At 49.7% G+C, this 26,247-nt stretch overlaps 1 protein-coding gene across 3 annotated transcripts in view; it reads right to left on the reverse strand.

Annotated features, from left to right (window-relative positions):
* NEDD4L (NEDD4 like E3 ubiquitin protein ligase) overlaps positions 1 to 26,247 on the reverse strand; it is a 152,263-nt gene that overhangs the window by 120,124 nt on the left and 5,892 nt on the right. For 2 of the 3 annotated variants that reach the window (XM_065657443.1, XM_065657441.1), the window contains exon 1: positions 4,113 to 4,291. In XM_065657443.1, the coding sequence (XP_065513515.1) occupies positions 4,113 to 4,160 (48 nt within the window). In that variant the 5' untranslated portion in view covers positions 4,161 to 4,291. Of the gene's footprint in view, positions 1 to 4,112; positions 4,292 to 6,763; positions 8,557 to 10,596; positions 10,759 to 16,196; positions 16,369 to 16,973; positions 17,104 to 19,487; positions 19,690 to 26,247 lie in introns of those variants that run through there. The other variant, XM_065657442.1, reaches the window with a different exon arrangement.

Consider the following 26,247-nt stretch of genomic DNA (forward strand, 5'->3'; position numbering starts at 1 on the left):
TTTAATTCCAACCATCTAAAACGCTTCTCCCAACAACTCACCATCACGCTTATTTCAAAATGTATGGTTTGCTGAAAACGCAAAGTAGAGCAATCCAACACGGAACTCCCCATGTCACTGCTTTGCCACCGACTCAAATCGGGGAGGAAAAACTGAAGTATTTTCCCCTCAGTAATAACGACAGTGAATCGGTAAACAGCGCGATAGCAGATTCCCTCCCAAGCCTTCGCAGCCCCATGGACGACACCAAAACACACAGACGAACTTCGTTAGCAGGACATTCGTTAACAGGGAAGGAGACACCCTCAAGGACCACCATTCCAGAGCAACAAACCCACCGGGAACACGCAAACACAAGAGCCAACATCCCACACGCCTCGTTTTGAAGCGCTTTGCACAGCAAGAGGCGGTTTGTCCGTCACGTTGCAGCCACACTCCCCGCGTCATGGCCCGCGCTGGACCTCACCACGACCCGCCGCGGCACATCTTTATTCTTTACCCTGATGCCAGATACAGCACAGATCAGCCTCTGCTTTACAGGAACTCATCGCAACCGCAGGCACCATTTGCATCACACCCGAGCACTGGTTTTGCTTATATTTACCCAAAGCTTCTCTCATTAAAAGCAGAAGCTTGAATGCCTTCGGGATTCATTTCTGACACACAAGGCTTTGCCCAGTACAGCGCACAAGAATTAAGATGAGGAAAAAAAGGTTAAGCTGCAGTGACTGTATCCAGAACTACTTATTTTAAGGCATATGTAATTATATCTCACACATCAAGATATTTTCCTGAACATAAGCTCCTTTTTGACAATTTCTAATGCATGACAAAACGTCATCTCAGTAGGAAGCTTGCAATTTCAGTTTATTCAATCACAAGTCATGGAAGTTGAACAGAAAAGAGAAGAATGCTGAAACTGTAGAGAACAGTTTCGCATACTAACTCTTTTTTGCCTGTATTTTAAAATGAAGAGATACTCTTTCTTCAAGGATCACCTCTCTGGGCAGCCCGTGCCAGAGCTGGAGTCACCCTCACAGCGAAAAACCATACAAAGCCCCTTTGATTTACGGCTAATTTTAACTAATAGATTAAACTAAATATTTCATAGCTCCTATTTACGAAGAGGCAGATTTATGCGAACAGCACTTGAAGAAAAATGCAGTCTGACAGTGGCTAAATGCAATGGTTGGCTTGTCATCTGTGACTCAGTAAGTCCCTAAACTACTGAGTGTCTTAACGCCTATCAGAGTATTTGAACAAAAATAAGAACAGATGCCCAAATTGAAGGTATTCTCTGAGAACTACAGCTATTTACAGAGATTGATGTGGGCACAAACCCTGCAAACACTTAAGCATATGCTTAATTTAAGACATGAAGTAGGCCTACTGACATGTACACCTCCTGTGCAAGCAGAAGTTAAGCCTATGCTTAATTATTTGTAAGAGAGATTGCAATTTTAATGGGAAGCCATTAAGGAAGTCTAGCTTACATTTAAATAACTGTTTTTTCCAACCAGCAAATGCACTAGAACAGCTAGTCCTACATAAGGCCTACTTACAGCCCCACTTAAAACACAAAGTATACAACAGAACTGCAAGCTGCATTTCAAATCAAGGTAGGAACACAGAAAAATTAATAGTCTAAATATGTCTGCATTCACGATTCAGCCTCTCAAGACTTGCAAAGAGATTTTGCTTTTCAAAACAAAACAACAACTCGAATCTGAGCCAATGCTAATGGATGTCATTACCCACAAACAACGGTGTGCAATGAAACTGTAAACGTACCTGCCTTTCTCAGCCGCTCTTCACATTCACCTTCAATGAACGTTACTTAGAGCCGCCCTCCCCAGGAGATTTCTCTCGTACAGCCGTTCCTTTGCCCACAGCTTCACCACGGCCTCGACAGCGGTTCAGGCTGTTGGTGTCTGAACGTACGGCCCGTGGGGCTGTGTAACATGGCCATGTTCCCCTCCGTGCCCTCCCTCACCCCGTTCCTTTGCCTCTTTCTTCCACCCCATTTCCATTTGCAGCCTCCTGATGTATTTTTACAGGATCTCTGCCCTGCAAAGCAGCCAGCACCATCACGTTCTACAGCAACTCAGACACCAAAGAACCGGCACGCTGCTCCTCGCAGGTACGGCGACTGCAGCCATCACTGCACCCATGACATGGGACCACGATGCGTCATGGCAGAGACGGCAAAGCCTCGCTTTTCCCAGCAGCTCTTTTCCAAACAGCCCTGTTTCAGTGCGGGAGGGGAGCGGCAGACGCGTGTTCTTTCCTGGACCCCCGTGACCCCTCCGCAGGGCAGGTTCCCAGCGCCAGGGTGGGATGTGAGCACCGCTGCAGAACAGCCCTGGCTCCCCGGGGAGAGCGGAGCGCCGGGCAGCAGCTCCGCTTCTCCGTCCAGCCGAGTCCTCCCTGTATTCGCCTCTCTTTAACATTCTGTGCCAGTACCAGCAGTCGAGGCAGGAGGCAGAGACAAAAGATACCAGCACAACGAAAAGCAGCAGCCAGGCTCCGGCGTTCTGTTCTCAGGCACCCGCTGGGGACACGGCGGGATGGCTCGCGGGCTTCCCTTCTCCTCACAGATCGCACCTGCTGATATCCTCGAACCCAGGAAAGCACGTGGCCGCCACCGCTCCCGTGGTTCGGGGTGTCAGGCCCCGCTGGTCGCCCCGCAGCCCACGGCACAGCCCGGCAGGCAGGACACGTTCCTGCAGCCTCGGCCTCACCTGAACGCTCATGGAAACAACCGGGGGGAAAACATTCTACTCGATTTTGTGCTCGCTGTCTAACGCCCCAGGCTTTCGCAGCGCACTCTCTTCTCCCCCACCTTCACACAAATACACAGCATTTAGACCAGACTGCTCTCATCGCTTCATAAATCAACAAAAGCAGAACCACCCCCCTTTATAAAAACACTCACTCCAGCCAAAGAATCTCTTTTCCAATTAAACGGTACAGTCATCTAGATTTGGAGTCGTTCGCATATAATAGGTAATAAAATTGTCTGGCAGCTTCTACAGTCACAAGATTTTTTCTTTTTTTACGCCAGTTTCTTCCCTAGCATGGAGACTGGCAGAGAGCCCTTCATGTTTATTTCCATAAAACCGGACATGACATTGCTATTGTTATTATTATTCACTCCTGTAGAATACAACCCGGGCCAGCAATATACCTGATACTAGCAGCTGACATGCTGAAGTCACACTACAGTGATACAGCTTGTCCCTCTCCTGAGGCTTTATCACACTGCCCGCTAAGAAAAAGGAGTACCTCACCAAGGCAAGGAAAGGGCATTAACTACAATTTTTCACGTTCACGTAAGATAAAGTGGACTGTTCTGCCTATGCATATTTAATTTGTCAGTGCTGCATACGGTTCCGCAGAAGACATCAGTTGATAAAGCCCGACAGGGTGATAAGCTACCACGAGTCCTGCCCAGGTTACCGAGCTCCATCCGCACTGGGCACCAGCCTGTGCTGGGCACCGGCTCCGGGCACGAGGGGGAACCGGCGGCTCTCCTACAGCCCGGCGGCCTCTGCCCCTGCCCGGGGACGGCGGCGGCTGCTCCCACCAACGGCACCTCCCTCGCCACCCCGGCTCTTTGTTCGCCACCAGCGCCCGTCGGAAGCGCTGCCGGCGCGGACCCGGCCCCGGGAAGCGGGAGCCGCTCTGCGGCGGGGGCTGCAACCGGCGGCCGGACCCCCGAGCCGCTCCGGCAACGCGCCCCGGGCAGCCCGGCCCGGCCCGGCGGGCTCCGGGGCGGCGGGGGCCGGGCGGGCGGACCTGCCGCTGCTCGGGCGGGCGGCGGCACCACCGGCGCTCACCGCGACCGCCCGCCCGCCCGCGGCTGCTGCTGCCGGGGGACGCGGGGCCCCGCGGGGCGGGCTCGCCGGGCGCCCTCTCGGACCGACCCTCGACCTTCGCCCGGCCGGCGGGGCCGCCGCAGGGCCCGGCCGCCCCGGCCTCCCCGTCCGCGCTAATGGCGCTGCGCGGGCGCGGTCCCGCACCGGCACACGGGCGCGCACACGTGCGGCGCGGGCACACGCGCTGCCGCCCCCGGCCCGAGCCCGGCCCGAGCCGCCCCCGCCCCGACGCACCTCGTCCTCGGAGAGCCCGTACACCGGCTCCACCGCCGCGGTCGCCATGGAGCCGCTGCGCGGGGCGTCCCGCCGGCCGCCGCTCCCGCCCGCCCGGCCCAGCTGAGCCGCCCGCCGCCGCCGCCGCTGCTCCTCGCCCGCGGGCGGCGGAAGGCGGGCGCCGAGCGGCAGCGGGAAGGGGCCGGGGGCGGGGCCGCCCGGGGCCGCCGCTCGGGGGCGGCGCTGGGGCCCGCCCGCGCTGCTGCCGGCGGCTGCGGCTCGGGGCGGCCGCAGGAACGCGCCCTGCCCGCGGCGGGGAGCCCCGGCGGCCGAGCGGGGCGCGCAGCGGGGCGCGCAGCGGGCGGAGGCGGCTCCGGGAGCGGCGCCCGCCCGATCCGCTGCCGCCCGGGCCCCGCCGGCCGCGCGCGGGGCGGGCAGGAGCGCGCGCAGCGGAACAAAGCGCGGGGGGCAGCGCGCGCGGGCCGCGCCCCCGCCCCTCCCGCCCCGCCCCCGCGCGGCACGAGGAGCGGGCGCCCCCCGGCGGGCGGCAGCGGCGCCGCAGGGAGCGTGCGGGGCGGGGCTGCGGCGGGAGCGGGGCGCCGGGAACGGGGAGCCCGGGTGCGGGGAGCCCGGGTGCGGGGAGCCCGGGTGCGGGGAGCTCGGGAACGGGCTGCGGGGAGCCCGGAGCGGAGAGCCCGGACGGGCTGCACGGAGCCCGGAGCGGGGAGCCCTGGAACGAGGAGCCCGGAACGGGGAGCCCGGACGGGCTGCGGGGAGCCCGGGGCCGAGCCTGCGGGCAGCGCTCCCGGCTCGGGGTGTTTTACGATCAATCCCAGCCAGCGCGGGGTCAGCAGAGAAAAGCGAAGGTTCCCAGGTCTGGCCAGCGGGATCATCCCTCACTGCTTTGTTCATCAGTTAACATCGTGCGTTTTAAGGAAACAAAACACTCAGGGCGTTTGCAGCGAGGTTACTTCTGGGCCAAGTCAAGTCACACTTCAGCTCTAAATCGCTTCCTTATTTGATTTCTGCTCCCTCCTCAGCTGGCGCCCGTCCCCGCCCTGCGCTAATCTCTCATTTGCTATCTCGCTGCTATCTTTTAGCAATATAATCGTTCTTAAGTAGAGGCTAATGAGCTATAGTTGACGTGAGAGCTGTTTCAACCCCATTTATGCTTTTACAGCGCAACAACTGATGTGCACTCCGTTCACTTCGGAGTACGCAATGCTTTCATAAAACCCCGTGGAGCTGGTGACACGGGAAGGACCCCCTGTCCCCGCACTTCAGCACAGGACCGGGAGCGGGGCTGTACCGGGAGCGGGGCTGCACCGAGAGCAGGGCTGTACCGGAGCGGGGCTGCACCGGAGCGGGGCTGCACCGAGAGCAGGGCTGTACCGGAGCGGGGCTGCACCAGGAGCAGGGCTGTACCGAGAGCAGGGCTGTACCGGAGCGGGGCTGTACCGAGAGCAGGGCTGTACCGGAGCCGGGCTGCACCGGGAGGGCTGTGCCAGAGCGGGGCTGCACCGGGAGCAGGGCTGCACCGGGAGGGCTGTGCCGGAGCGGGGCTGCACCGGGAGCGGGGCTGCACCGGGAGCAGGGCTGCACCGGCAGCAGGGCTGTACCGGGAGCAGGGCTGTACCGGGAGGGCTGTGCCGGAGCGGGGCTGCACCGGGAGCAGGGCTGCACCGGGAGGGCTGTGCCGGAGCAGGGCTGCACCGGGAGCAGGGCTGTACCGGGAGGGCTGTGCCGGAGCAGGGCTGCACCGGGAGCAGGGCTGTACCGAGAGCAGGGCTGTACCGGAGCCGGGCTGCACCGGGAGGGCTGTGCCGGAGCGGGGCTGCACCGGGAGCAGGGCTGCACCGGGAGGGCTGTGCCGGAGCGGGGCTGCACCAGGAGCAGGGCTGTACCGGAGCCGGGCTGCACCGGGAGGGCTGTGCCGGAGCGGGGCTGCACCGGGAGCAGGGCTGCACCGGCAGCAGGGCTGCACCGGGAGGGCTGTGCTGGAGCGGGGCTGCACCGGGAGCAGGGCTGCACCGGGAGGGCTGTGCCGGAGCGGGGCTGCACCGGGAGCGGGGCTGCACCGGGAGCAGGGCTGCACCGGGAGCAGGGCTGCACCGGGAGGGCTGTGCCGGAGCGGGGCTGCACCGGGAGCAGGGCTCTACCGAGAGCAGGTCTGTACCGGCGCCGGGCTGTGCCCGGGGCTGCCGCGGGCAGCCGGGGACGCACCGGGCTGTGGGCTGGGGCGGCTGGAACCTCGGCTGCAGCGGGCGGGGATGCTGCCCCTGAAACTGACCCATCACGGACAGAAAACCATCACGATGGCCCAGTAACTGTTTTCCCCTTACTGTGTTTTTACAGCAAAGTGTAAACTGGCCACTAACAAAACCTCGTCGCTGGAGGAGCTTTGGGGTAACTGCTTGACAGAGATAGCAGGCTCTGTGCGTTCAGATATCATCTTACACGTGTTTTCTGCTCCACCGAGCCGAGGGGAAAGGGAAATGGGAGATCCCGTTTTCTGGAAAGGTTCCACAAGCAGTCCATAAGCCAGAAAGATTTTTTTCCAGCCTTTCTGAAAGCTCTTCCTGGGGAAGGAAGGATTTGACCTCTGCCCAGACAGCAGGGCACACAGCTAAAATGGCAAGCTGGTAACATACAGTGTTAGCCTTTGTACTCACATGCATGTCTCCTGGCCATAAAGCACACCTGATGTCGTCAGTAACTGGCACATCTCGGAAGGGTCTTCCCCAGCACCGTCCTCTGGAGCTGCTCGGTGTCCTTGTCCCTGGAGGGTCTGTCAAGGTGTCCCTGCAATGCTGAGGTCCGAAGGAGCCCCTGGGCCCCTGGCTCAGTCAGCGGTTCTCGTGTCAAAAGAACAATCCAGTTTTCTTAGTCTCTCTCCCGAGTTCAGCAGATCAGTCTCCAATCTAGATGTAGCGTTTTTCCCCATGCTGTTCCATCGCCCACCTCAGTGCTCTAAAAGCAGCAGCTCCCGTCCCCTGGGTTTCCCCAAAGTCAGGATTCTCCCATCATTCTCTCCATGAGGGTCCTTCTCTTCAGTTACCTCCACCTGCCTTCAACTCTTCATGCTACAGCTCCAGAGCTTTGCGCAGGAGCTCAAGTCCCTTTTCTTCCATGGCCTTTGGTGCCTGTTTGGCGTCCGTACAAGTCCTGCCTCTCCCTGGGGATCCGACCACAGATAGAGATTAACCGAGTCCAAATCATCCGAAGGGCTGTCTCGGGAAATTCAGGTGAACCTGGGATACTGCAAACTGTGTGACTGCAGAAGTCCTTACGATTTTTTTCTGTAGCCAGTTTTGTAAACTCCTCAGTGCTGTGCACGCCTGTATCTGCAGGGACTGGCAGCTGAGAGCATCAGCTGCAACGGGAAACTGCTGGGAACCTGGCATGGATATCAGAACATTTATAATTCTGAAGTGGAGAACAAAAAGGGAATAGGTGACTGTAACCCAACGACTGTAACTGGACTGTAATCCAAACGCTGTAAATCTGGTGATACACAGGGGAACAACACGTACGTGCATAAACTGAATGAAAGGATCTCTCATGACGGAGCAGAAAATCAGCACTCTCTGCCACTAACACATCAACCTCCCTGGATTGTAAAGCTTTGGGATCAAATCTATGATGAAGATTACTTGTTTATTTGGTCGTGAATACTACATGCATAATTCCTCTTCAGAACTGTATTTAGAATAATAGATGGTCCTGGAGAGATGTAATTCATTTGAGAATGCTGACATGAAAAATCTCTAGGTGCAGCTCCAATGATTTATAACCAGCCTCTTTATATAATGAAGCCCCATTAATTATTTAAAATTTTCAGAGAAAAAATAGATCCAATATATATTATGGATGGTGATTCTCATACAACTGTGTGAGACGGTGCAGCGGGGAGTGCCAAGGATGCAGCACTGCCTGGTAGGTCTCTAGTGAAAGGGGTGGCGGGAGGAGCTCCGGTACCAAACAGCCACATGACGATGATGCCCTGAGCCTGTGGACGGTGATTCTATCGGAAGGGGTGGCGGGAGGAGCTCCGGTACCAAACGATGCTCTGAGCCTTCAGCAGAGGCCCAGCCAGATGTGCGGGCTGTGCCAAGAGGGGCTCCCTCCCCGCGCAGCTGCTGCCGAGCTGCCGGCTGGGGCGCAAGGAAGGGTGAGACCCCCCCAGTCCCTTCACCTCATCAGCGTCCCAGCACCGCTGCTCCTGCTCAGAGAAATGCCTGATCCTGTTCTACATCTCTCCAAGCGCCTCCTCAGCAGTGTCCTCCAGCAGCCACGGACTCTGGGCTGACTGTACAGATTAATAAAACAAGCTGGTAAACAGGAAAACTTCCCACTTTGGGCTCAGTGTATTCTTAAAAGCCTACTCATGGAGCTCACTCTATCCCAATGTGTGCTAGACCTCTTCCAAATCTCCAGCAGGTATTTTAAATCTCCTCCTCAGAACCTGTGTGAAAGATGAAGAGGAAAGAGATCAGAAATGCTCGTTTACCCAGGAACACACTCCGTCTCTTTCAATTACTTTTTTCTGTATACTCTGAACATAACTTTTGTGATATACTTTTTCTGCATTGCACCATCAACTTTAGTTTATATCAGATATGTATTTGTTTGTTTCATTTTTAGCTCAGATTGAAATATAATACTGTACTCTAACTGTTGTGCTAATATTGGTCTTATGCCTTCCTAGGTAATTTTTCTACTTTTCCCACAATTGATGATATCAAGGTCTATGAGCTATGAACTTCCCCAGTGTGAAAAAGCTTATAGCGCCATTGTGCTTGAAGTGAATTATTTCCACTTATGATTATTACAATAAGTACAATTAAAACTTTTTTCTTTAGCCTTTAGTTTTTTCATTAATGAGAAAACGTTTCTCGGGGGTTCATGACATACTCTGCGATTTTCAAGTAGTTGTCTCATATTTAATGAAGTAAGCAGATCGTATTCTTCAATCACTTCAGCTCTGCGTTTTATTGCAGGTTGTTTGTACAGTTCCATTTTTATGGACACAGGGATGGAATTCATCCGACCTAGTCCCTCTGGGATCCTTTTATCCCCAACAGAGAGAAACAGGAGCTTTTGAAATGCAATTCATCTCATCATCCTGCAGCAGACATCTGAAAAAAGTCCAATGAATGTGACCATGAAAGCACCTCTATTGCCATGAGAAAGCCCAGGGCAAGGAGCTGCAACGGGGGCACCCCGTTGCAACGTGGGGACACCACGTCCCAGGACTGTCCTGCAGAGCAGCCTGGACTCACCCCACCCCATTTTCATCAGTTTAAAAAATGCAATAGTTTAACAACACGTTTCCCTGCAACGTGATGAAACTTGAGAATGGCGCATTGAGGTATTTTAACTTCTTAACAAGTGAAACAGGAACCCATGTAGCACCTGAACAGCCCTTCGCGCAGGGAAGAGCAGCAGCAGGGACAAACCCCTCCAGCACTGTTGGTGTCTGCCGGACACTGCTCACTTGGCACTTACACTGCATCACACTGGCAGGCACCAGGGAAACGCACTCGGCAGGAAACCTTCCCTGGGAGCGCAGCGGCTGCCAAACAGCTTGGCCACTGTTCAGCCCAACACTTAGGTGCTTTGCTGAACAGCAATGCATTTCAGCATGTGCTTCAGATGAAGCACTTGCTCTCTGTCTTTGCTACGTCAGGGCCCCTTAGATTAACTCCTATGGTTTTTTTACATTATCTTGGAAATATTTCACAAACTATTCTGCGCCAATTGCATGTTAAAAGAAGTTAAAACAATACATCTCCAATTAGTAATCCGATCAGGTTCACTATAATGAACAACACGGAAAGAACTAAAAAGATGTTCCGAGCTCCGCCAGTTGTCTTGTGCTGCCAGCGTACCTAGAAAATATATGTCAGCACCTCAGCAAATCCTTGACGTCATCAGCAGTGTCATATGGAAAATAATTCCTTAAATTTCCAAATGTCAGGAGGCCGCTTTGCTGTGAGAGCTTGCCCTGGAGCCATTGTCAGCAGCAGTGACCCCAGTGTGAGAGCAGAACCCATTGCCCCGGCTGGCGCTGCCAGAACATGCGTGACACTTGGCACGTTACGGCACTGCAGCGCGCTGCTTCAACCGGAGCAGGAACAGCAACAGAGGAGCTTGTGTCCATCGTTCCTTGGCTGCCCTGCTCCTTGTGTCAGCTCTCACACCACAGCTCTGCTCCCGACAGAGCCCCGGCCCAGCCACAACCCCGTGTGATGCCACCTGCCCCGGCCCAGCCTTCACTTCTAGTGTTTTCCTAAGAACACATGGAAGGACAACCAAGCGTCAAGGCTTGGATTCACAGGTGACATGTGTTTGTGTACAGCCCACCCTGGGCTCTCCAGCTGACATGCTGAGCGAGTCCGCCAAGGTGACATGGGGCTGGGGCACACGGGGGGCCGAGGTGGCACGGGGCTGGGGAAATTCTGATTTCATATGGAAAAAAGTTTGCACCACGCGGGTGGGTAACCTGGAAGAAGTTGTCCAGACAGCCAGGGGTCCATCCTTGGAGATACTCCAGATGTGACCGGAGAAGGCCCGAGGCAGCCCGGCAGACATGCAGCTCCAGCGGGGTGCAGAGTCCCCCGCGCCACGCTGGGTGTCGCGGCACAGCTCCGGAGCTGTGCGGTACCTGTGCACGGGGGTGTAACAAACAACAGTCAGCAACGCCTGATGGCCAAGTCATGCAGCAGAACCTCAGTTAGTGGTACATTCAGGAGAGAGGCGGGAGAAAATTGAGGGGGAGCGCAGAGAAAAAGAGAAACATCAGCTAAGGGAGCTAATTTAGTATCTAAATACGAATCCTCCTGGAGTCCTCATTGGGGCCTCAAAAGTTTGTTGGTGACAGACCTTTAGTGACTGTTTTGTCATTTCCCTGGAAATACCATGCATACTTGATACAAAAATGTTAACTAAACACTGCTGTGTATTTAACAAGAAAACTGTGGTAATTACAAATAAAACAAAAGCCTGGTGAATAGGCTGAAATGCTGCAAAAGCTTTGCTGTTTCCACTGCTTGCAGTGATTATACATGGCAAAAGCTTAGCTATTTCCATTATTTGTAGCTGCTCTTTGTTCTCCTGCTGGACTTAACTGTACCAGCTGTTACTCAAATACTGGGAGACGTTACTTGGAAGGTCACTGTAACGTGCCAACATGTAGACTTTGCACTGTAAATCCCTGGCGCTTTCAATCATCCACTGACAGCAGACACAAAGAAAATCTAAATAAACCATGATCTTCACAAATACAGATGGTTTGGGGTTTACAGAATTGGCTTGAACAGATTAATAGCGCCACAACGTAAGCAGATTTAGGAAATCAGCTGGATGCTTGAAGGGCTTAGCAACCGCGTGATGGTAACGAACTGCGGCCAGAGCCGCCCAGTGCCGAGCTGTTCTGGTCACCGGGGCTGTAGTGTCACAGCCGGTGCAGGGTCCCCAGTGCCGAGCTGTTCTGGTCACTGGGGCTGTAGTGTCACAGCCGGTGCAGGGTCCCCAGTGCCGAGCTGTTCTGGTCACTGGGGCTGTAGTGTCACAGCCGGTGCAGGGTACCCAGTGCCAAGCTGTTCTGGTCACCGGGGCTGTAGTGTCACAGCCGGTGCAGGGTCCCCAGTGCCGAGCTGTTCTGGTCACCAGGGCTATAATGTCACAGCTGGCAAAGGCTTCCTGAACCAGACCCTGGATCTTTGTTTTTGGTAGACTTTGATATGTTTTTGTTCTCTGAACGGGTCAAAATCCTCTCTGAACCTATGCACATTTTTGGCATCATCCTGGAATAACAAATTCCAACATACTGTGTGAAAAATTACCTCCTTCTGTTTGCTTCTCTATAATTTTAACTACTTATTTTTATTCCTCCTGTTTGTTATGGTTAATAGGGAATAATTATCGGTTGTGCAGCTTCTCCTGAGATTCATGCTTTTCCTGGCTCATAATCCCCTCTTTCAACTCCTTCCGAGGCTCTCAACCTGTAGCACACCCAGTCCCTCCAAGCACACAAGCTTTTCTTAATCTTTGCTCATCTCTGTGGCCCTATCAAACATTTTGCCAAGACTGTTACCTCTTTTCTCAGCTTGGGTCTCTAGGATCTAGGGAGCTGAAGACTGGGTATAATCATGGTGAGGGTGCAAAGGGATTTCTACTGCAGCATTTCGGTGTATTCTGTTCAGTTTGCTATTCCCATAATGTTGGTTATTCTGACCCAGCCTGCTTGGGAGGGCTGCTTGGGTTTGGTTTCACAACTACTATTTAGCTATTTAGCTGATGTTTCCATAACCCTGCCTGCAGCAACGCTAAGACCCTCAAGACATAGGGCAGAACACGACTGAATTTTTGTGTTGGGGTTGGCTCCCTGTGTTACTTTGCATCTATCCATATTAAATGTCATCTTGCTGTACTACTGCCCACTCATTCAGCAACATGAAATTACCGTGCAACTCTTCTCTGCTGGTTTTTTTTTTAATTATCTCTAGCAAATTAACAATCACCAGTAAAACTTCTCACTTCATGATTTTACAGATCCCTGAGAAATTCTGCCTGCCACCTTTCTGCATTGTGAAAACAGCTCATCCTGCTGCTTGTTCTATAGGCAATTATTGGCCTGTGGAAGGAAGGGGTTTCCTTTTTCTCCGCTGACCATCCGGAGAGTTTCCACAAAGCTCAGCTCAGTGCTTGAGCTTTCATTCCTCACACTCGTGCCTTGATTAGATTATGATTTTATATTTAATTTCCCCAGCCTATGTTTTTCTCTCCTCTCCTCAGTTGGGCACAATCTAAAATTTGGGAGATACAATCTTTTACTTAATGGAGTTTGTTGTTTATCCAGGCTTCTTTGCTCTTTTCAAAGGTTCTTTCAAGTCAGAAATACATCCTAAATTCTAATACAGTTTTAAAAATAATATCCTCCCTGCCTGCACGCAGTCTGCCCTTCTGACTCTTCTTTTTAATTACCCTTTTACCATCTTTCTTAGTTTTGTGTAGCTCTTCAATCAGAAGCCCTACAATGGATCTCTTTCTGCACCTATAAAGGTATTCCGTCTGAGTCTGTTGGGTCACCGTGTGACCTTCAGAGTGACCTTTAAAAAATCCATCTCAGCATTTTTGGTTCTAAGCAGTGCTGGCTTGGGTGCTGACCTAAAAACAAGAAGCGGCTCCTCTTCTCTAGTCTGGCCATACACTGCTGAAGGAAGGATTCGTGTTTTAGATCCTGGAGCATTTTTATTTCTCTGCAAAGTATCATGTATCATTTTTAGGTTAAGTATAAGATATGGCCAATCTCATCAATTGTGTACTCAATTACCATGCTGAACGCAGTACGACTGAAAAAAGATCAGAAGATGTTGTTGGATGCTATTGCCCTTCTAGCAGTCAGCCTGAAGCTCAGTTATCTCCTGCTTTGAATTACAACATGAAAGGCTTTTCTACTCTAAAACAGACAGCTCGTTTCAACATTTTTAGCTATAGAGGATCCACAGTCTGATTTAGAAAACAGGTGAAAGCAGCAGCTCGCCAGAGAAGCCCCCAGCGTGTGCTGCAGGCAGGAAGATGCATCCATCCCCACGTGGGAAAGGATTCAGAGCAGAGGGGGTACCAGTTGAACCTGCTGTCCGCACGCACCATTCCTGCCAGCTACACCGGCAGGTGCACAGCACTGCCCGAAGCCGCTGAAAGAAAATAGGCAGGATGCCTGTGACTGACTGCCACACACCTGCTAACAACCCAGCTCTGAGTTCCACAGCAACAGCAGGCTTTTTCCCCTTCAACTCCCTTCCATTTCTCACCAGTGTGCAGCATGGAGGCAGGTGACCCATCCATTATGATCAACCACTGAGAAATGGCAAGGCTGCTTTTGCCAATTTGAATAGTCACATCACGAGTGATGGCAAACATTATGCTCCGTGTGGATCTAGATAGAGTCCTGAGGTAGGCACAGGGTTAAGGACTGAAAATATACCATGCTCAAGCCAGTATTTGTTTTAAAACTCTGCTGGTCTCCCGCATTTTTTAAGGCAAATGCTTAACTTGTATATTGGGAGAGTTATTCAGCTGCTGTGATAAAACTTGCCCAAAAGTCATTATTTGCCATTGTCATGCCTTAATAGGCTGTGCCTCAAGGCTATGATTTTGTGCAACCATGTTCTATTGTCCCCTGTGTTATTAATAGATTTTGTAGGCCACCTGCCTTTTTAATCTCATCCTCTTTTTTTTTTTTCTTTTCTGCTATAGCACAACCTCTTTTATTCCCTCCCAGCCCATTACAGGTCAGCTGTTTGGGAATAAGAGCACTGACAACCATAATCCTGTGTCAACAGCCCTGCAGTTTTCCACAAAAGGGACTTTTGGCTGAAGATTTGGTACTTGCAGCATGAGGAAGGCTGCCCTGCTAATGTCTTTTCTTAGCACGTATGTCCTGCTAAAGCTGGCGAAGCACCTTGAGGACTGGCGCAATGCCGCTCTGACACATGAGCATGGTGGTACACGCTGTATAAGCTTGGAATATGTTTGCCGAGGGGAGGATTCCAAGCCCAGGACACTGCAATGAGATTTTTGGCTGGCATAACACAGTGAACATCCCCAGCCAATGTTTCCAGTGTTCACCCACCTCCAGCTCTCAGTTTCAGGCGTTTCATGTCTGATTAACAGAGATAGCAGGATTTCAGCAGTTCCAGTTCACCTCAGTGCCCCAGAGCAGTACTTCTGCTCATGCAGAAAAGCTGCCAAGTGGTTTCCTTCCCCCCTGCCATGCTGGAGCTGTGCTGCAACACTCGGAATAATACACACTAGCTATTTGCAGGGAAAGTTGCCTTTCACTGTTGAGAAATCAGCAGAAACTCAGTGCTTCTAGAGCCGAAGCAGCCAGCTGTGGGCTCTGGCCATCGGAAGGAGGCCGAGGGGTCAGCCCGAGCTCTGGAGCCCTGCCTGTGCAAAAAGGGATGTGGGAGTTCACGTCTCACACCAGTTTCCAGATCATTGCCTACACTGCTCATTCTCTGCAGGACTATCAATGAGGAAATTTGCATTATTTGAACTTAGGCAACGGTAAAAGGTTGAATTGTGGGTTATTTCATTTGTGAGAAGAAGTCAAGATAGGCTAATTTGCTTATTTTCAGAAATGCATAGTGTTGTACCATCGGGCACCAGACAGAGCGTCCCTGTTCGCGGGTCTCTCAGCAAGCGCTGCCTGACATCCCTCTCTGCAGACCCTTCCGAGGGAGACATCGCTGTGTGCAAACTGGGAAGCCCTGGGAAGGAGCACAGCTTATCTCAATGCCCTCTCCTCTCTGTTCCTGCAGCAATCGGCAATCAGTACAACCACCCCACCCATGCCATTTGCATTCCAAGCCAGGCATGCATATCACTTGGGTCAGGGTGGAAATCTCTCCTTGTAGGTCGGGTTTCGTAACATCAGTGTTTGTGTCGCACATGACAATGATTTCTCTGCTGTGTCTGTGGAGTGCTGAATGGTTTCTCCCATTCTAAGCACAAAGTGGCCGCACAGTAGCTTTGGAGAGGCTTATCCAAGTTATCCCAGTTATACTGAGCTCTACTATTTCTGTGAAAAGTCCACGTTAGGTCAATGTAAATAATCGGGGAGTCATGTGTATCTTGATTTACCTGATGGGACTTCTACAAGTTTTGTGTACCCTTAACTGATCTTTCTTCTTATGTTGTAGCTGTTTTAGATCCAGTAATTGAAATACTACAGTCATTTTCATCTGTTCTTTTGATGAACCATTTGTGATTGCTTCTGACCAAGCTGAAATTTTGCACACACACACACACACTCTCTCCACTTTTAAGACCATTACATTAACCCATTAGAAGTGCTGTCTCCTACCTTGTTAGCACAGGCAGTCTACTAAGAAATGTAGAATATATTGCGACTTCTTCTGTGAGAAATGTAGGGATTGATGGGGAAAATCATTAAAGTTGAAGCTAGGAAAGGCAAATTAGGTCATTCAACCCTCCTCCTAGTGTATGTCGCTTTATATTCATAATGAGATACACTATTAGGACTATCCCTACTTATTTGATGTTATCTTTATAAAGGAGAATTTGTTTGCTTACCTCAAATTCAGAAGATCTCAGGAATTTGCTTCTAGCAGAATTCAAGGCAGGTCAGTCAAAGTGGATCTTTTCCACAATCTTGTATTCTCACGGCAGAGTCTCAGCCCCACATGATCACGCCTGAAGATGCAGGAGGAGCAGCAGTGATCCCCAAAACATGACCTTTTAGACCCTGTAAAATGGGACAAACATACAACTAATAACATGCAAACTACTTCAAGGGAGAATGTCAAGAAATTTCAGCCTCGCCATCTTCTTTCCTTCCACAAAGAGAGAGGTTTGATCTCCCCCTCTCGACAGCAGCAATGACCTTTTACCATTTCTCTGCCTTCATCTGGGGTATGTAAATTCAGACAATACTAACAGAGGCTCTGGAGCATTTCCAAGGCACAGAGAGGTCTTTGGGTGAAAAGTGAGATAGAAATGCAAATCTTTCCAGTTTCGAATGTTTGGTTTTGTGCGTCATGGAGAAACCAGCCTTTCCTCTGTCTTCTGTCTTGGCCGTCTCAGACCGACCAACACAGCTCTTAGAGCAGTGCTGGGATTGGTACGTTGAGCTGCTGCCTGTGCAGAAGTCAACAGTCTGAGAAAGCGTGAGGACTTGGTTCAGGTTACACATCGGTGTAAAGAGGAACGGGTATCACTGAAGTCCAAGCAAACAGTAAAAGGATTACTTTTTTTAAAGGAAGGCCTCAGAGTTGTTTGTTCCCCCAAAGCCGCTGCCTGCCCTGAGGGGAGCAGCCCAGGGGATCTCTGGAAGCCACGAGCGTCCCTCACCTCGCTTCCAGCAAAGCAGCGACAGTCCCGACAGACTCCGCTTGGGCAGCTCTGCTCTGCTCGAACACCTTCTTCCTAATTGATACAGCGCTATGACGATCTGGAACGAGTGACCTTTTGGGGACATTCCCTGGAGGAAACCACAAACAAAATCTTTCAGAAAATACATGTTCTTGAATAAAACATGCTACATTAAGAGAAGCACAATTATTCTTATGGTTGGGTTTGTGCAGCCAAAGGGTTTAGTCGTCTCCCAGCTATAGCAAAGCAATGCTTTGTAAGGAGCCCTGCACCTTCTCTCTTGTCCAGCTGCAGACAGCTGGTCTGAGACCCGGGAGCATCCTCAGCACAGAAAAAACAGCGTCACTCCCAAAGGGATGGGAGATCAGGCCCCAGCCCCTGGAGTCATTGGCAGGATTTGGCACAAATCCCATCAGCTCAAGCAGAGGCATTTAGATATTAGTGTTTAATGAGCTGTTTGGATCCATTTAGTCTCATATAGCTTTTAAGAATTTCTGTGCGTTCAACCAAAGAAAATTGTAATAGCACCATTTATTAAATGAACTTCTCAAAGAACCTTAAAACATGGGAATGCTGTAGCAATGAATATTGCAGCAATAATATTTTAGCATGTAAAAGAAACTTGTACGTATTTCGAGAAAATTTTCATTAATGTGATTGCAGCATGAAAATTAATCAGTCATCTGTATGTTAGTTGAATTATCTATATAAACAGTTCATTTGCAGGCTGAGGGAACTGGGATGCATACCGTGAAATCGATGATGCGTGAAATAGATCTGAAATATTTCCCGTCTGTTTTCCCACACTGTTTGTCTAACTCCAACTCACGCTCGGGTGCATTTGGGGTGTCCCGGGGTCGGTGGGGTCGGCTGTGCCGGCCGTGTCCCCCCAGCACCCCTCGTGGGGTGAGGAGCAGAGAAGAGCTGCATGCTGCGCAAGCTCCGCTCAGACACCGCTGCTCAGACACCGCTGCTCAGACACTGCTGCTCAGACACCGCTGAACCCTCCTGTGCCATCAGCGCTGCCCTGCTCACAAACCTGCATCAAAAACTTGTCCTAACCCAGAGACTGCAGATGACCATTTGTGAGCAGCAGTGCCTCTTCAAAACACAGGTTCAGAACTTTCTAATAATCAATCTAAAATACCTTTTTTTTTAGTATTCTTTATACAGACCTTCCCTGAAGCCATTTGATTCCATATTTAAACTAATAGTATGCATGTTGCTACGAAATTACACACTCTTTTTAATATTAGAGTACATTTGGAATTTAATTATGGAACACATTTTAAAACCCCAAATGATTTGTTATTTGATTCACCTTTTCCAAATTTTGACTATGAGGTACATTTAGTTTTGATCCATTGCTTATTTGGATGTATCTGCCTAAAAACTGTTTTACTTTAGCTCCATCTTTCCCAAGGATTGTAGTCTGACTCCAGTATGATACTTTTGCTCAGTAGTTGAATTCCAAGGTTTGTAGGCTGTTTTCTCAATAAAGAAGAAATGTGAGATACAGACATGGGGTATACTCTAAAGATTTTTTATGTACCATAAGCAGAAGGCAATTGTACCAATTCCTTGTTCCAAGAGAGTAACTGTAGTTTAGGAGCCATAATTGGAGATGGACCCCCCTGATTCCTCCCCAGCCCCCTTCCCAAGAGCCTCGGAACACCCTCACAGCGGGTTTTCTCAGCCCCAAGCACCTTGTGCACATGAGAAATAAGCACTTTAGCAGCATCACAGGGATGTCTGGTGACAGCTGTCACAACAACCACCATCCCCTACACCGATCTGCGAGGCTGACAAAAGCCATCTACAAGTCTTGCTACTTAGGATTAACTTTACAAGAGAGTTCTGGCGCAGGATCAGGAATAACAGTTAAGAAAATCCATACATCAGAATAGTCATGGAAGTGCTCAGTGTCGGTCTGTCCAGAGCCCAGAAAGGCTCCTCACCCCGGGCTGTAAAGTCCACAGTGGACCCTTGGCCAAGCATCCTACCAGTGAGAGATTCCAAGCACCAGAGAAGAGAGAAGAGGGAACAAACAAAACAGAGCAGAGGAAAACGAGATGAAGTGATTAGTTAGAGGAGAACTGGGAGGAGTGTAGTGAGCAAAAGGGTGAGTAGGAGGAAAATAAATCTGAGACGTAGGCGGGTGAGAGGTACATAAAGCCATGAAGATGACAGCAGATTAAAGTCGTGAGTCAAACACCACAGCATGAAACAAGCCTACAAAGGGTATCCCAGACTCTTCTAATTCCTGCAAAAACTTCTGCAAATAGCACTCTCTGCCAGAGATACGTTACGCAAAATCAATATTCATCCTTGTGGGTCAAGTAAAGTTTAAAGAGTGACTCACACAGTTCGTGCAGGTGCATGAGTTTGAGTGGATACTCAGGTTCAAAATGTGCACAAAGTACAATAAAAGAAAACAGTGGGATTAAATATTGTGCAAAATGTAGAAACTGAAATTATTTTGAAAAGTCTCACCCTGGAAGAGGAGGAAGTGGTCATACTTATGTTCCAGACAGGTTCAGATTCCCAGGGTCTCACCACCGTCCCACAGGTCTAAGGCTCCACTGAAATCAACTCTCCAGACTCCACAATTATTTTCCTCTGGACTTGTTTTTGCCTCCACTGTAGTTTGGTATTTGTGTAACTTGGAGCAAGGATGTCTTTTTCCTAAGTATGCCTGCAAAAAGGGGAATAATAGAAATGATCTTTCTTTTATAATAAAACGAAGGCCACGCATGCAGGCCCAGCCAGGGGGACGGGGTGGCCAAGGCCAGGCTGGGATCTCAGCCCACTGGAAAACAAGCTCTTCACAACAAACGGAGCAAATTTCGGCTCTGAAGAGGAATCAGTTCAACCCACCCAACCTCTCCGTTACACCCATGGACACTTCTTTCTTCATCAACTACGCAGGGAGTTAAGACACTTAACCTGGCAAACAAAAAATGGCCAGAAACATATTATGTGAAACCTGTGATGTTGTCTCTTGACTTCAAACCTTATCTACACTTACTATTTATTTCTGTAAGTTTACGCTTCTTTACAGCATCTCCTAAACTTCTTGGCCTCATGGACAGTATCCAATTCAATTTTCTTCCTAAACCACCAAATACTCCTATCTGTAATTCCCCTTTTATATTTCGTGTTTATATGAGCTATTTGCCTGTAACTAACCACGGACTCAGCGAGCACCACCGCTCTGCAAACTAGAGCATTTCCAAATGCAATTCTGTATTAAATAGAGTGTGGGACTAGTCCAGCATTCCTAAGCTGCTCATCCTCTATGCTGCTGAGAAAATCATGGAATTTTTAGACCAATACAGATTTTGGTAAAGAGAAATTTTACTTCCTTTGTTAGGTGATTTAGTGGGTATTTCACCTCTTGTTTCAGAATATTGTTTCCATAGAAATTAAAGTAACTCAGGAATTCATTCCATATTTATGTTTTCCCAATATCCTTCTTCAGAGCTGCAGAGCCATGGAGGATTCATGAATAGCTAAGCACTTTCTCTGACTGAAGGACTTTTGAAGCTGGAATGAATTTTCCTAACCTGCAAGGCTCCTGTGTTCAGCACTCGGTCCTTGCTGTGACAACGTGCAACATCAAAGCTTTTTGCTGGCAGCAGGAGCGGCAGCATCTGTTGCAGCAGCATTAGCCATATCGATCGAGACTGTTCGCCTCTCAGCTAAATCCTGCTCGGGCCTCACTCCCCGGAGAGCGTGTCCCTGCTGACGCTGGGCTGCGTGTGTGCAGCAGAGAAACACTTTAGCCATCCCGCAAAGACAAGAGCAGAAACGCTGCGAGTTCTTGCCAGTATCTTCTGGGAAGTATTCCTTCAGCGTTACTGGAGCACATTCTTTATTTTACCTGAAAATTAGACTGAGATGATGGTCAAGCCTCCTAAAATAATCAGCTCTTTAAGTTTCAAGAAATACAGTATCTGCAGGGTGAGAAGTGGAGAGGGGAACCACCGGGGAACCGCCACAGCTGGAACCAGAGAACAGCACCAGTACGGACTGGGAAGGGGCTGGGAGCGCAGGAGAGGAGGTAAGGGACACGTCTGTGCCCGAGCAAGCGCGAGAACAGGCTGCGAAGCCGAACGCCTTTGGTGTGGCTGCCAGGAAAGAGCGGCGGTGGCAGCAGCACAACTCACCCGGCTAAACCAAACCATCTCCATCACACCTTGCTGGGAAGCTGCTGCACAGACCGAGCCCGCTCCCCGTCCTTCTCTTCGTAAACATCTGGGAATGGCTTTGGGACAAGTCAGGACTTTCTGCCCCATCAGTTCTTGGCAGAGCAGCGATGTATTTTGTTCAAGGGCTGCACCACCCAGCTCCCTGCTTCCAAACACACAACAGAAACTGCGGCTGCCTCTACGAGCGTTTCCTACTCGTTCAGAAACGAAACTAAACAAAACAGAACAAAACTAAACTAAACTAAAAGGTATTTTCTGACAGACAAAATATCTCCAGCCATTTTTACTTATTCATGCTGCTCTAGGTATTTGTGCTGCTAGCTTGGGACACAACATTCCCAGTGGAAAACTGGGGGAGATGTTCCTGCAGCTCCGAACTACCCTGAGAGCCCCGCAGGATGGTATGTAAATATTTTCAGACTGGATTTGAACGGCCCTTTCTCCTCCACAGATTCGATAAGTACAAGATAGTGAGGTAGAGGACGATTACAAAACGAAGCGCTCTCCCCCAAATTCTTTAGGATTTGCAGTCATGTATTTCTGCAGAAGCACAAGGTCTGCTTTTCAGACCGCAGCTTTCCCTCCACGCGGCCCAAGCTGCTCCCTAGGAAATGGCCGCACACACGGAACGCTCAGGTGCGCACGTGAGGGACGACAAGCGTGGCAGGGGTGAGGGGGCACGTAAAGATACAATGCTCTGCACATCCAGATATCTGTGCAGGACACTGGAACACTAACTAGTGATCCACCAATGAACAAGGTCTTGATCAGTACATGGAATTATCACCTATTTAAGCTTAGTGATATATGAGGGAAGCTCAATTATGAAATTCTAAGCTGTGGAGAATGATGAACAAGCTTAGCCCAGCTTTTGTTGCTTATTTCTTTTGAAATAAGGCAATGTGTTAGAAGCGCTGTATCCTTAGCTATTCAATTCCTATTCTTGAGTCTTGTTAGCACTCCCTGTGGTACAAATGTTAATGCACTAGAACCATAAACCCAGGAGAAGGAAAACTCCTCTGGTGTTTTCAAAGCTGAAACACGTGCTGCAGGAGAGACAGCGTGTCAGCTCTGTTTGAAAAGGAGATCATGACTCGGAATGTTGATCTTTCCGGATGAAATTCAGTCCTGACTGGCTGAACACCACGTGCAGACTGTTCTCCTGGTGTCCCTGTATTCATCTCCATCTGGTGTACAGGGAAGAAGAGCCAGAAGAATGCAGCGAGTGAAACCTCCTCTTGCCAGGATCAGGTAATGCCAATACAGGACATGTTCTTCAGGGATCACAGATCTCCTTGACTCAACAACCCTCAGAAGAGCAAAGTCCTTCTCTGACGCTGAAAGATCCCTAGATTAATCTTCATCAGCAAGGAAGACCTACAACTCTACTAGAAATACTACGTCTTCAGCTACCTAACGTTCAGCATGTTTGCACTTCCATACCAGAGAAACATGTTTTGCTTGTCTGGTTTTTAAGTTCCAAACAGAGTCTTTTCTGCTGACAGTTAGAGGGACGGTAGCATCTGGCAGAGGGAAGCTGGGGACAGGACATCTCATCTGCTGAAGTCAGGCTCTGCTGAGCGTCTCTGCCAAGACAAGATCCGCGGTAATTCTGAGAGTAAGATGGTGCCGTTTCTATGCCACTGAAAGAACAGAGAATGGTAAGATAAATGCGAAATGGTTATGCCATGGTTTCCTCACTGTTTCTCTGCAGTGACGTGCGGCCCGGAGGCTGGGGGGCCTGACAGGGTGGGCAGCGCCGCTGCAGAAGCAGAGCCTTGCTGGGGATTCCCGCTGCTGGGAAAGGAGCCCCGGCCTGGGCAAACAGCGTCTGCAGGAGCACGGGCCAGCCAGCCCAAACCGCTGCGCGTCTGAGGATACGGGCTGAACACGGCACGGAACACCACTCCAAACACACCCAGCAAGAGTCAGGAATAATCTCCAGAGCCGCGTTAATTATTCTAGAAGTCGTCTTACAATGTGACATTTGTCTAAGTCTTGGCAGTTAATTTTCTTGCCGAGTGGGAGGAGGATTAGTATAAAGAGAAAAAAGACATTAGTTAAGGTAATGAGTCTTCTGTGTTGTCAAAAACTCCAGTATGTGTAGCTCTGTAGATGGCTATACATCTTTACACAGCCAACACACATTTCTGCGTGGTTCTGCCTGGTTTTTAACCAGCCATAGGGTTATTGTATACCTATGATTCTATGTCACATAAAGCTGATCAGTCATATACACTGGGGGGCGGGTTTACTATCTTTAAAAAAAAATAGGGCTTTAACAATTAAAATATTTTTTAAAACCCCATCCCCCAGCAAGCAGCCCAGCTGATGGCTGCATATCAGAGACAGTCTGGTTTAGCTAAGCAGCAGTAATAGCTGAAATAATGAAAATAAATCTGCCTTTGAAGCCAGCCAAGTCAATAGATGCCAGCTCACCCAATCTAATAATTACATGCTTCCTCTTGTAAAACTTGGAATAAAAGCGTCTGTTTCCAAGACACTGTATTTAAGCTAATCAACAAAGAGGAAAAGAGAATGCATGTTTATGGGAGTGCACACATATAATATAAATATATTATTGAATATTTTTTGGTCCAAATAGCAACTCTCCAGGAGAAGCTGCGAAAATTTAATGCAGATGTGCCTACATTAAAATTGCTGCCATTTTGATATTATACCACACATAAAGCATAAATCACATTTACTAGCAATCCAGTGTTTAGGCATTTCTACTTTGCTCACTTTGGGAGTTTGATCAAATGAACGTCATCAACCTTTATCATCATCAATCAGCCATTTTAAGAAGTAATGGTGCTCATAGTAGTATGACTGAATGAATTTCTAGCTCATGCTTCTCTGCATTTTGAGTCTTGCATTTACTCCAAATGCCTATTAAAAAAAAAGCAAAGTGGGACACATGTTAACGAGCCCAGATGTTATAGTCCAAGCCCTTCCAGTTCTAAAAGGATGGGTCGAGAGTTAGGATGGTGAATAGAGCACCCCAAGGTCCTGACCATCATCAGTGCAGCTGGTTGGCAAGTTCAACCTTCCCTCCCCTCCTGGTGTTTTAAACCAGCCTTTCCCTCAGCCGAGGGAACCGAGCACGAGCTCTGCTCTGCCACTGCTTTCATGGAATACTCCCCACTTAGTTTCAGGCTTCAAGCCACATCTATAGGGAACAGCATTTTAAATTCCATAATGCTCCTTTGTGCAGAGGTGTGGTACACACAAAGAGCAGAAAGACCAAAAGAATTTATTTCCACTGTGCATGAAGTGTAGTCAATCACATCAGTAATTCCTGTCTTGTTATACTGTAGCACGGACTGAACAGATTTTTTGACTACATTAACTGGATGCAAACGTGCCCTTACTACCTGAAATCCTTGTTGGTCTGAGAGCACGTGCTGCGCTGGGTACCTGCTAAAGAGCACAACCGGGACAGTGCCCACCGCCCCGCCTGCCCTTCCGGGTACACCTGTTAGCCACGCACCCAAAACGGCTTGCAGCCTGCAAAACAACCACAGAAGCGATGACCCAGGAAAAGAAGGAGGATGCCGTGACAAGATTTTTACAAAAGCTATATGCGGCCACTTTATTGTAATGCCTCTGAAATATATATAACCACGGCTGTTGAGACAAGCCCACTCACGAACATGTTACATAAAACGGCTCCTCAGAGATTGCTAAAAGCAGCAACTTCCTTTCAAAACAAACAAACTGACTCACTTTCACGTGGCACGTCCCTGGTAAAGCAGAGAGGCTGCTTTGTGAGGATAAATCCTGTGGATCCCAGAGCCAGCGGCAGAGCCCGACGCTGCCCTGCGGCAGCACCAACTGGCCCCAGCGCCGCAGCACAGGGCCTCCGTGTTCGGAGCCCTTGCTGGAAATCTCTGTGAAGATATGGGTTATCACACAGTGCTGGGTGTCCTCCTCACAAAATAGTTCTGAAACAGAAAAAAAAAATGTCTCCACATGCCTAATATTACTTTTGTGTGTTAGCAGCAGGGTAGCCTGTGCAGGCAGGCCAGGCCGCGGGGCAGGAGAGCGGCTGCCGCGCACCAGCCCGACAGAACCATCCACTAAGAGCATCTGCACACAACAGCCGGCAGCCACCGCCGCTCGTCCTCGGGCTTCTGCTACGTTCTTCTTCGTAATCGTGTTCAACGCCTGCCAGAGCGTGCAGCGCCACTTAAGTCACTGAAATTACTAGAACATATCTCTTGGAATTGCTTTAAGGATTATCTAATGTTTGTACAATACTTTAAATTTGTAAGTAATATTACTGCTTTAATACCTTTCTTTCAGCTGGAGGATTCCATTGTTACAGTGAATTTTCATACTATTATTGCTAGAATTGCCTGGCAGGCTGGATTGTCCCATCGTTCCAGCAGGCCAGCAAGTCAGGAGCACGCTAACAACCCGCAAATACTGTCTGGGATGAGAGTCCTGAGCAATCCCCGCACAAAGGACTCCACGAATAATGGTACAGTAATTCCTGATCACCCAAGTGCCTCCAACGGTAGCTGCAGGGAAGCACAAGTCGGACTCCCTTTGTAAGCTACATAAAATAATAGCAGGGTTTTGTTGCCATTTCAGTCAAGCCAACATACATTATCTTCTCTCAGAAAGTACGAAAGCAGCAAATTACCCCAAATGCACACAGTTTTGTGCATCCAATAATTCAGGTCCCAAAATCAATAATATACAAAACCATCTGCTCAGAGATGAACAATGAAATACATTACACGTAAGCTAAACAAGAATAATGGTCCCTTCAGGAAAGACGCATCAGAATCACAAAGGACAGCTTGCTCTACAGATTGCAGAGAAGTGACAGTCAGAAAATACTGAATTTTGATCTGTGGAGATACAGACTCTTGGGGAGAAAAAAACAGAAAAAATCCTTCTGCAGTAAATAACTTCAGTAATTTGGGAAAAAAAAAAAAAAAAAAGAAAATACCTTCCATGCAAACTGTATTAGATACTGAATTACGGCCCTGGTGCAGGGAGAAGCCCTGAGTTCGCTTCCCGTCTCTTTG

This window comes from Caloenas nicobarica, chromosome Z (assembly GCF_036013445.1).
Source record: "Caloenas nicobarica isolate bCalNic1 chromosome Z, bCalNic1.hap1, whole genome shotgun sequence".
In the NCBI taxonomy this organism is placed as follows: domain Eukaryota; kingdom Metazoa; phylum Chordata; class Aves; order Columbiformes; family Columbidae; genus Caloenas; species Caloenas nicobarica.